This window comes from Schistocerca gregaria, chromosome 2, assembly GCF_023897955.1.
Source record: "Schistocerca gregaria isolate iqSchGreg1 chromosome 2, iqSchGreg1.2, whole genome shotgun sequence".
NCBI classification, from domain to species: domain Eukaryota; kingdom Metazoa; phylum Arthropoda; class Insecta; order Orthoptera; family Acrididae; genus Schistocerca; species Schistocerca gregaria.
Window position 1 is genome coordinate 1,052,100,493 of NC_064921.1, and position 12,515 is coordinate 1,052,113,007.

The 12,515-nt window shown below is 38.3% G+C and overlaps 1 protein-coding gene across 1 annotated transcript in view; it reads right to left on the reverse strand.

Annotated features, from left to right (window-relative positions):
- LOC126335579 (ATP-binding cassette sub-family C member 4-like) overlaps positions 1-12,515 on the reverse strand; it is a 149,661-nt gene that overhangs the window by 15,748 nt on the left and 121,398 nt on the right. The window contains exons 19-21 of the mRNA XM_049999010.1: positions 6,818-6,988; positions 1,654-1,781; positions 1,291-1,536 (exon numbers count right to left, since the gene is read on the reverse strand). Of these exons, the coding sequence (XP_049854967.1) occupies positions 1,291-1,536; positions 1,654-1,781; positions 6,818-6,988 (545 nt within the window). The remainder of the gene's footprint in view (positions 1-1,290; positions 1,537-1,653; positions 1,782-6,817; positions 6,989-12,515) is intronic.

Consider the following 12,515-nt stretch of genomic DNA (forward strand, 5'->3'; position numbering starts at 1 on the left):
AGAAGCTTCTCCACCTGCAGTGCTTCATGTGTTTGTGCATTGTCGTGCATAAAAATGAAGTTATGGATGAATGCAGCCCTGAAAAGGTGCACACAGGGAAACAGTACAGTGTCACAACAATGTTGACTGATGAGTGTACAGTATTCACAGATTTGGATGTCACTAAGCCTCTGCAACATTATGTCTCCCCACGTCATAATACCTGCACCACCAAAACTATCATGTTTGACAGTGTTCCTGGGTGCATTACACATTCCAACCTCTCAGCATATTTGGGTGCATAATGGACCCAGAAAAATTCTTGAAAATTATCGTTGTGGTGGTCCAGGTGTTATAGTTTGGGGACGCATACTACTGCATGTGTTTACTGACCCCCAAATCTTTCAGCACAGTACACTCACCACTCAACTTTATTGTGACCCTGTACTCCTTCCTCATGTGCATCTTTTCAGTGCACACTGAGCCCTGACTTCATTTTTATAGATGTCAATGCATGACAACATCAAATAGTGCACGTAAAGGAGCCCTCAGTGCAAAAGGATATTTGGCAAATGGCCTGGCCTGGACACTCCCCTGACTTATAGCTCATCGAGCACGCGTTGTTTGCATTGGGGAGACATATTGCAGCCTACCACATGCACCAATGACCATCTAGGGTTTGTCAACCTCATTGATGGACGAGTGGAATGCCCTACCACAAGACTCTCTCAGCATCCTTGCGGCCAGCATGGGAGCGCACTGAACAGAGTGGTCCATGTTTTATAAAAATTATTTTACTTGGCAGTGAAACATCATGAGAAAGTTACTTCTATTCTTACGGGTTTGTACACCAGCGTAATTCCATACCGTGTTTTACCACTTAATGGAATCACATTGGTGGTAGAATATTGCAACTTTTACATGTGTGATACATTAATACTCGCTTTGCTTTCATTTGATGCACCTTAAGTATAATATTACATACACTGATAGAATATTATGCTTCCCTAACACTGACTAAAGAACAGAAAGTCCAGGATGGAATAACGAAATTCAAAATGAAGGATTGCTTCTCTCCATGTAGAGGAGGTGTTGAGTCGAGGACAGGCACAATGAGTCCTTTAGTGGGAACATTTAGTATTCAATTGCATTGTGACTGTTTGTGATGCAATGCTCCTCTATGTGATGAGTAGCAATCTATCCCTTCCACATTGTTGACTAACACTTTAACGAGAATTATTATCTGTGAAATGTAAAACTACTGAAAACTAGGAGGAAGAATACAAAACCAAACTACAGGGCTAAACCTACCTCTTCCAAAGCATTCCATATCTGGTGATCTGGAAATTCCTGAAATGGATCCAGATTGTATCGAATTGTTTCTGAGAACAACACTGGTTCCTGAGGAATAATTGAAATGCGTTTCCTTAGATCGTGCAAACCAACAGATTTAGTATTTATGTCATCAATGTAAATGGCTCCTTCCAGTTTTGCTAAACGAAACAATGCTGCAATGAGTGAAGATTTTCCAGCTCCTGTTCTGCCAACAATGCCCACCTGTAAAAATATATACAGACATTGGTGCACAGTTAAACAATATCATACCAGTTACTCTTTGTCTCCTCTAGTTTCAGAAAGTGAGAATGATAATCAAAATGATGACTCAGATTTTACCTTGTGCCCAGCTTGTATAGTGAAATCGAGATCTCTTAAGACTGGTGGTTCTGTCGGAACATACAAGAGACTTAGATTTTCAAAGCGAACTTCACCCTTTGTAGGCCAGTGGACTGATGGTTTCTTTCCTAGAATAACATATAAAATTATTTATGGAATACAGCAGTAAATATATTAGTTTCATCTGCAAATGAAAACAAGAATAAATTTTGCTGCTCTTGAAAAAACATATTCTACATGTTACATTCATTCTGCACCAATCTACAATGTTGGAAAACAAAACATGCTATACACCCTCAAGGATAAGATCATTTTGTGGAAAAGTGAGGTAACAGGAAGTTCATCATTGTGGGAGCAAATGACAATAAATTCAGATAAAATGAAACACACATCACTGTCAAGGGTGCCCCAACAGTTGCATCAATACGCAATGTCTCACCCCTACCCCCTTCCTGTGACAGCAATGCAGGCATTTATTCTCACAAGCAAATGACCATAAAGATGCCAAATGCCGTCATGCGATAGATTGTCCCATGAATCTTGTGCCATATTTTGTAATTCAGCAGCGGTCCTTGCAGGCCACAGAGAATTAGGGCATTCCCACTTCATCATGTTCCGTGCACACCATGAAGACCACATTGCACTGCAGCAGCCAATTGTGGATGTGAACTGTCATGCTGAAAAAGCATGTCACCTTCCTGTCGAAGAAATGGTAGTAGCACAGGGCTAACAGTCTGTGCAACATGGTGGGAACTGCACTTCACCCTGCAGAAACACTAAATGTGAATGTGAGTTGCAACTGAAGGCCCCCGATGCTACAAGGCCAGTGTGTCATGGGAAAATACAGTCTGTAGTAGGCAACTCACCGGGTCTGTGTCATACATTTGTATGCCCATCAATTGCATATAGACGTAACCTACTCTAGTCACTGAAGTCAACTCTTTCACAACACAAGTTCCCATGATTGGTGGTTCTGTAAATGGTAACCTGGCCAAAGGCACACATTATCTTAAGCCTACTGCAAGCGAATATTTTCTACTGGTCTCTGATAACTTAGCAGGTGCAACATGTGCCTATACTGTAGGTGATGTTTGGTCAGTCACAGCTGCTCGCACGATTCATTGATCTCGAATACGCCTGTACTATGCGGATATCCAGAACCCGGTCTACAGTTGTGAGAATGTTTCACATACCACTTTTGAAAGCAGCAACATCCCAACAAGACATTGAGCCCAACATGTGCAGCAATGTCCATCCAGTTTCCTTAAGCGGACAATGTGAACCCATTCAAGTGGCTGAAGCTGTTCGACAGGAGTACACACTCATTTGAAAACACTGTCCACCTCTAAACTCAGCACAATTAATGAAACTTCCTGGCAGATTAAAACTGTGTGCCCGACCGAGACTCGAACTCGGGACCTTTGCCTTTCGCGAGCAAGTGCTCTACCATCTGAGCTACCGAAGCACGACTCACGCCCAGTACTCACAGCTTTACTTCTGCCAGTATCTGTCTCCTACCTTCCAAACTTTTTCATATCAGCGCACACTCCACTGCAGAGTGAAAATCTCATTCAGCACAATTAATGTCAACAGAGTCAAAACAGAGAAGCCTCCTGAGTGCCATTTGCCACCCAATTACTGTGGTAAATGATTCACGAACACTACAACCCCTCAGCCATATTTTACTGTGCTGCAACTGAACACAGTCCTTGGGGGTGCAGCGTTATCTTCCAGCAGTGTATTTATCCAGTGAGATAGTAATTTAACACATATTTCATAGGGTAATTGTGAGTATATATTAATTGAAACAACCAAGTGATGTCAGTCTTAGCAGTCACCGATAGAAACACACACAATGACAGCAAGATTAATACACAAAAATAAAATGGCATAATAAAGATAAAGAAACAAGGTAACTACATAAAGCACGAAGAAAGGAATGTGATTGACATGAATTAGCCACCAGGGACCAAAATTAATTGACGCAAACAAGGAATCAGCATAAAATTTTTGTCTTTCTAGTTGACTGAGGCAATAAGAAACACCAGCCGTCTCATGGGTCAGACTCACGAAGAGAAGTCTGACAACTTCATCGGTTCAACCCAGTGAGAAAGTGTAGAGAGAGAGATAGAGAGAGAGAGAGAGAAGGAGGGGAGGGGGAGAGGGAGGGGGAGAGGGAGGGGAGGGGGGGGGAGAGAGAGAGGGGGGGGGGAAGAGGAGAGAGTTTAGTAACAGAAAGGTTTGAAATTTATTTTAAAAACATAGGGGATATGTTTTATACTCTAAAGATATAATTGTAAAACCATAGGTGATATACTTCATTAAACCCAATGATACTATTTCAAAAACACAGGGAATATACTTTATTAAATCCAAAGATACATTCATTTTTGAAGAAAACTTTGTCCTCGAGTGTGTATATAATTATACATGTCCCAAATTTTTAATTATCACAGTGATGACACATGATGCTTTGTCACACAACTGCTGCAGCTTCAGCATCAGCAGTGTGAAAACTCTTCACGCTCTCTCCTCCTATGCCATCTTCTTCACCACTTTCACCAATACTCTTCTGCACACTTCTGATTATTTCTTCATGTGTCTCACAGTTTTGTTCATTCAGCCACTTATTAATGTCATCATCATCAATTTCTCCTCCTCATGGAAGCTTGTGGAACACATCAGTATGTAAAGAATGCAACTGATGACTCCAAATTGAATGGCTCATCACTGTCGCTCAGTACTGGATTCAACTTTGCATCAATGGCTGGCCACACTTTTTTCCAGCTCTTCACTATGGTATTGTCTGCCCCGACAGCTGAGTAGTCAGTGTGACGGATTGCCATCCTATGGACCTGGGTTTGATTCCCTGCTGGGTCGGGGATTTCCTCCGCTCAGAGACTGGGTGTTGTGCTGTCTTCGTCATCATTTCATCCCCATCCGGAGTGCAGGTTGCCCGATATGGTGTCAAATGTAATAAGACCTCCACTGAGGCGGCCGGACCTGCCCCGCAAGGGGCCTCCCGGCCAATGACGCCAAACGCTCATTTCATTTCAATATGGTATCACTCTCCACTTTATGCCGTGCTTCAGCTGCTTGGAAAACATCATCACTTAACTTGATTGTTTTCCACGTCTTCAGCATAATCTTGGTAGAGTCATCTTCACATTTTTTCATTAAGGAGACAAGAAGCACATGTCGATAATGATGTTTAATTTATGTCAGAATTCCCTGGTTGATGGGCTGAATCAGGGCTTTCACACTGAATGGAAGAAATAGTGTTTGTATACCATCAGTCTTTAGAGTCACATCAGAAGGACTACTGAGAGCATTGTCAAAAATAAGGATAGCTTTCAGTGGAAGATTTTTTTTCTTCTTCAACTTTTTCTTCACTACTGATACGACTGCTTTGTGGAACCACCGAGAGACTGTTTCTCTGTCCATACATACTTTCTTCTGAGTGGAATATTGCTGCAGTGGCAATGTGTTTATGTCAGTGTGTCAAAAAAATATGAATGTTGGGGTCTCCTAATCACCATGAGTGGTTGACAATGATTCCCATTTGTGTTACAACCGGTCATTAATATTAAGTGTTGTTTCTGTTGCTTTTACCCATGAGCTTAGTTCTTGTTCTTGGTAGAAAACATTATTGAAGGATACATTTTGTAAAAGAGTCTGGTTTCATCAGCATTGTACAAGACATCAGCAGTTAAATCATCTACCTCTATTATCTTCCCTATCTTGTTCACAAACTCATCTGCACATTTTCCATTAGCTGAGTGACTTTTCCTGGTGATTGTCAGCTGCCAAATGCCATATCTTTTTTCCAGTTGTTGGTCAGTCCTCACTTGCTGCAAACAACACCTATTGCGAAGATGTGTATTAAGCACAGCAACTTTTCCTTTACTGTCAGGCCACTGACTGGAATTGCTTTGCTACATTGTTGTATGAACCGTGTAAAACAGCTAAATCCAGTTCTTCATCCTCACTCTTTTGTATAACCTTCTGTTTTCACAAGCCACTATCCATTTGAACTGCATACTTGCATACTATCTTTTGATGTCATAAATAGTTACTTGTCCAATATTGTACTCAGCAGCAGTGGCTTTCTGTGAAGAACCTTGGTTCAACTTATCTGAAATTTTAATTCTCTGCTTGAGGTCTAGTGTAATATCTTTTCTATATTAAAAACAAAGATTCCAAGTCTTACCAAGCGGTAAAGCGCCGGCAGACAGGCACAATGAACAAAACACACAAACACACACACAGAATTACTAGCTTTCGCAACCGATGGTTGTTTCTTCAGGAAAGAGGGAAGGAAAGGGAAAGACGAAAGGATGTGGGTTTTAAGGGAGAGGGTAAGGAGTCATTCCAATCCCGGGAGCGGAAAGACGTCCCTTAGGGGAAAAAAAGGACAGGTGTACACTCGCGCGCACACACACACACACACACATATCCATCCGCACATACACAGACACAAGCACATTGTCTGCTTGTGTCTGTGTATGTGCGGATGGATATGTGTGTGTGTGTGTGTGTGTGTGTGCGAGTGTACACCTGTCCTTTTTTCCCCCTAAGGGAAGTCTTTCCACTCCCGGGATTGGAATGACTCCTTACCCTCTCCCTTAAAACCCACATCCTTTCGTCTTTCCCTTTCCTTCCCTCTTTCCTGAAGAAGCAACCATCGGTTGCGAAAGCTAGTAATTCTGTGTGTGTGTTTGTGTGTTTTGTTCATTGTGCCTGTCTGCCGGCGCTTTCCCGCTTGGTAAGTCTTGGAATCTTTGTTTTTAATATATTTTTCCCATGTGGAAGTTTCTTTCTATTTTATTTACATCATCAGTAATATCTTTTCTTTTAGAAGACATGACACTGAACAGTAAAGAACATCACAATTTCAAATACGTATAGCATTGTTGAACATTGTAATTTGCTAATAATACTGTTGTGTACAAAAATTCATTGTTCTGTGCCATTTACGATGTGGTCCAGATTACTGAAATTCTGGACCACTGTAAGCCTGATTAGTGACAGCTTAATGTTTTCAGATATTTAACAAATTCACTGTCTCATCCAGTTGTGGAAAGATTCTTAAAAAATTTATTAGTCATGGGAATGCAATACCAGTATCAACATCACTACCTTACAATGTTACTTCAACCATTACCTGGTTCAGAATCAAATGGGCCTTCCCTTTCAATATTGTTATACTGCAGAACTCTTTCCACAGAAGTCATCTGACTAACAACTTCGGTCAGCTGCCGAATGCCATACTGCAGCATTCCAGTGAGAATTAGTGACTGAGCAATAGCAAGTCCTACAAAACCACTCATAGCACCTGGAAAATAAATGTTTTAATAAATAACTTGTTTTATTTGAGTAAGTCGACTGTAATGACAAATAAGGTAAAATGCAAGCAGTGAAGTACATTTATATTTCAGACTTCCCCAAAAATTACATGTTGCAACTGGAATGTCATTTGATAAGCTCTAAAATGCTGTAAATAGCACAAAATGAAAACTATACCTTGAAGGATTCACTGAACAGTAAGAAAGGTTTTGTATTAGAAGCCATAAAAAATTACATTTACACGAAAGCTTAGTTTCTACTACTAGCAGTGAAGAAGAGGTATTATTTTCATTAGAGATGAGTATCATTCTACATCAGTACTCTGCAAACCACAGTAGAGTGTCACCAGTACTTAAGTCATTTAGACCAAAGAGCATGTATAGTGTCTCTGAGAGCAAATGTCTCAACTGAACCTGCATGGAACCTTAGTTGTTTGGTTGCCAGTTCTGTGTATCATAATTGTGACCTCTTGTTAATGATATGGAATTAGCAAGTTTTACGATTATAGTAAATCTTGTGAGTGGAAAAATTGACAACAAGCTGATCATTTATAAAATTTCTTATGGTTTTTTTTTTGTTTACAAGAATGCAGTCTTTTATACTTAAGGCTGTTGTAAGGCTATATGACAAGTAGTACTGTACTGACACTCTAATTAAATATGTAAAAAATATTTTCTTTGAAAGATACCATTGTAATCACGTGAATATTAAACTAGTAACAAGAAATAAACAGCACTATATTGTGAAACTGAGGAGTAGTTAGTAACTGTTTTGGAAAAAGCAGCTTTCTTAATAACTTAATTAATTCAATTTGGATGACATAAACATGGATAACATTACGTAGAACAGTGATAGTTTACTGTTAATAAAGTATACAGATTAAGTTTCTATGATGTATACATTGTTCCACATCCCTGACGTTTCTCCTCCTTGATGTAATCTAGGGAACATGATGAATGGAAGAAAAGTGCTGAAGCAATATTTAATTTGATGTTGAGATAAACCATGAGTGAAATTTGAGACCTCTTGGATAAGAGACTTAATCATCAAGTTTCCATTTGAAATACATTTGCAGTAACTAAAACAATATTTCATGCTGAAGTAAATGGCAGCTTGTAACCACATAGTCACAATTATCTTGCAGACAAGTTGTCTGCCGACTCTTCCTTACTGGAATAATTTTCCTTCTATTATCAAATATATTTACATTGTTGCCAGTTTTTGACTATTAATGGTTTGTGTTTGTCTTCTGTATAGCCTCTCTATATATAATTAAACATAACAAACTGATAAAATATGTTTTAAGCCACTTAATAAAGTTTCACTTTTGTAAGTAATTGAAAAGTTTCTTTCCCCCCAGTAACCCATTTTGTTAATGAAAATAAAATGACTGACTTATTGTATGAAATGTTGTAAGTTCAGTTCTCTGACTGCCACACTTGCTAACACATGTATATAAAGCTAGTTAAGTGGCAGTAGGCTGTATTAGTGTTACAAAATGGACTGTGGCTTTGAAAAAGAAGATAAGAGTGTTTCTGTATTTATTATTTTGGAAAATACTGAATTCAATTAATCTGCACTGAGATGTGTTTGATGATTATGAGCAAAATTGTTTTTTCCTGAACGAAAATCTAAAATCCATTATAACACTACAGGGACATAGTGAAATCAGAAAAACTGGTTATCAAATGTAAATATTGAAATCTTTGGTGAGCACAGGGTTGTTGTTGTTGTGGTCTTCAGTCCTGAGACTGGTTTGATGCAGCTCTCCATGCTACTCTATCCTGTGCAAGCTCCTTCATCTCCCAGTACCTACTGCAACCTACATCCTTCTGATTCTGCTTAGTGTATTCATCTCTTGGTTTCCCTCTACGATTTTTACCCTCCACACTGCCCTCCAATACTAAATTGGTGATCCCTTGATGCCTCAGGACATGTCCTACCAGCCGATCCCTTCTTCTAGTCAAGTTGTGCCACAAACTTCTCTTCTCCCCAATCCTATTCAATACCTCCTCATTAGTTATATGATCTACCCACCTAATCTTCAATATTCTTCTGTAGCACCACATTTCGAAACTTCTATTCTCTTCTTGTCCATGCTTCACTTCCATACATGGCTACACTCCATACAAATACTTTCAGAAACAACTTCCTGACACTTAATACTAAATTGGTGAGCCCTTGATGCCTCAGGAGATGTCCTACCAGCCGATCCCTTATTGCTTATTGCTAACAATGCACACCAACAGTGGCCTTGCATTAAATGGCACACACTGCTTTTGTTTACAATTAACTTTTTCTTTCAGTCTAAACACACTCCCTTAAACAAAACACTATGGTGGTATCTCACAAAACATTTGTAACCATGTCTCTGCAAATGTACATATTAAACAAACAAAAGATTTTAATTTCAATTAAACATCAAGTTTTCTTACAGCCTTTTAAAGGCAATACTTTGAAAGGGTTTAGTTATAACGTCAGTCAGTTGTTCTCAAGATCGACAGTATTGTGTGATGAACCAGCCATATTTCAATTTATCACTGCTGAAATGATACTACACATCAATGTGTTTGCTTCTTCTGGACAGCCGACCTGATTTTATCACTGCTATTCCACATTGCTTATCCACAAAAAGTGTCATTTCCATATTTTTATTCAGCAACTATTCTTTGAAAGTCTTCCAAATTTTCATCTCTTGACAGCATTCAGTTACAGATACGTATTCTGCTTCAGTAGTAGATAATGCAACAACACATTTTTTCTTGCAGCACCGAGTGTTTAGAGCATTACTGAACAGAAATATATATCCTGAAGCACTTGTTTTATCTTTCTTGTCACCTGTGAAATCTGTATCACAGTAAGCCAATATTTCTTGTTCTTGTTTCTCTGTTGAGTAGAATATTCCTCTACCTGTTGTTGAATTAAGGTATCTTCAAATTCTCTTCATATTTTGGGTGTCTGCTTTCATATCTCGCTGCATATGCCAAATCCTACTCTGTTTTACATGCTAAATACAAAAAAAACTGCCTACCATTTCACAACATGAAAAGTCTGTCTTTGCTGCACCGATTTCTTCAATTTCTCCTTGTAGTGAGATAGGAGCCATTACAATGTCACATTTTTCCATTCTTTATGTTTCCACAACTTCCTTAGCTTTTATTTTTCTTGATGAATATTGATAGTTTGATTTGTTCTTTTGATTTCACATCCAAGATACAGTTTTGGTTCTTCAACAAGTAATGTCAATTCACTAATAGCAATGTCAACATTTTTGTTCAGTTTTTGCAGGAGATTTTTAATTTTACAGGTGTCTTTTCGAAACAGAATCCCATCTCCAACATCTACAGCAAGAAGCATTTTCTTCTCAGTGTATGATTTGTAAACACAATGATCAGATTTCTGTTGAATGAGTTTTTTATTCTTAAGAAACTCGTTCAGTTTCTTATTCCATTGCAAAGGAGTTTGTTTCAATCTATGCAACGTCTTTTTGAGCAGGGATATTTTTCCAGGTTCTCTGTATACCTCAGAAAACTTGTTCTTTCACATCACCATTAAGAAAGGCTGTTTTGACATCAAATAAAATAATTATCACACTTTCTTGAGCAGCAAGTGCAAATAGGAATCCCAAGAAATTAGTTTGTACAATGTAACTAAAAAATGTTTTTGCAGCTAGCCTAGCTTTGTGCTTTTCTTTTCCTTGAACATCCATTCCTCCGTAAATATTTCTTTTCCATAGGCAGTTTCTTATTCACTAGAGTCAATGTTTTATTTTTCTTCAATAATGGTTTTTCTTCATTTATAACCATTATCCAGTTTTCCTTGCTTTCATCTTCAGTGCATTCCTTTTATGAAAGTATGATGTAATCTTCATTTATCTTTGATGAAATTATTTGCCTTCTTTGTTTATGATGCTTTTTTCATCTTCTTCTGGTCCACACCTGGTAGCTGAATGGTCAGCGAGGTGGATTGTCAGTCCTCTGGGCCCAGGTTTTGATTCCCGTCTGGGTCGGGGAATTTTCTCCGCCCAGGGACTGGGTATTATGCTGTCTTCATCCTCTTCCTATCATCCTCATTGACTGCAGGTCACCAAAGTGACATCAAATTGAAAGACCAGTACCCGACAAATGGTCTGCCCGAATGGGGGCCCTAGCCTTACAATTAAATAAATCTTTTTCTGGCTTTTACCTTTTTTCTCCATCTGATTTTTCATTAATTTCTTGTTCTTCAAATCCTTCTTTTCTCTCTTCTTCTTCTTCTTCTTCTTCCTCTTTTCAAAGACTTCTCTTTTTTCTTTGCCTTCAATTTCTTTCTTTTTTGCAGTTAGATTTACTCCTTCTTCTTTGATTTCCTCTTTTTCATCTTCTTACTGATGTGTAAACTCAACATATCTTGCTTCAGAAAATTGTTCAGTCTTAGGATTCCGTATGGACATAGCCATTGTCTGTATACAAGCTGCAGTCAAGTCCATCTAGCACCACATTTTGCTTCAAACCTATGAGTCAAACATCATGGTTCTTGCTTTGTTCATGAGAGCAAGATTTATTCTTCCTGTCTTACCATTCTGTCTGGGGAGATTCTTTAATTCTGTAGCCACTCACAATAGTTCGTTTTATACCATTCCTTTAAGTCAGTACTTCTGTATTCTCCTTCTCTGCCACATCTTACTTTTTTCTGTCTTCAGAATGAGCTTCCTTTCACTTACATGTTCCTTGTTGTGGTCTTCTGTTTCATTTTTTTTTTTTTGTTCACAAAAGATACACTTTTAATAAATGTGTGTAACCACCAAGACAGGTTAAAAAATTTTCTTCTCTGAGATCAGTTGCCTTGCATACCTTACTGCATAAATCAATGTGAATACTCTCAAGAGGCCTTGTTACTCTGTGCCACACAATATTGGATGGTTTTCTTACTATTTTGCCATGATACATGTTTCACCACTAGGCACGCCCTCTTCTGCAACAATTTTGTCTGCACCATCACACAGTTCTCGTATTTTTAAAAAATAAGTAAAATTCAAATGTCCTAGTCTTTCTTGCCACTAAATGGTTTTCTTCTTTCATGCCATTAGTGCTGCTTTTTTATAGTCACTTTTGATGTTAATAAAATACAGTCCATTTTCTGAATTGTTGCCTTTCAAAATAATGTCTGTATCTTTCAAAATCTTCACCTTTTTCGTCACTCTCTCTTTTATGGTAAGGTTACTTACTGATGAGTCATTCACAACAAGATATGTTCTACATAAAGTTTTCATTTGCAGTCTTAATTTTTGTACCTTCACAGCTCTTCACATTTGACATAATTTCCATTTCATGTGTCATGTGCTCATTGCTTCCACTGTCTACATCACACTTGGTGTCTATTTTATAAATTTTCTTTTATTGCTTTTCTAGTATGTCCGAAAGAAAAACTGTCTTTGGTAATTTCTTCATAATCTGGTGTTTTTCTCTGTAGTGATATTTACCACATGTAGAACATTGTGTTTTGTTCTTATTATCACTATGTTTGTTTTTGCACTC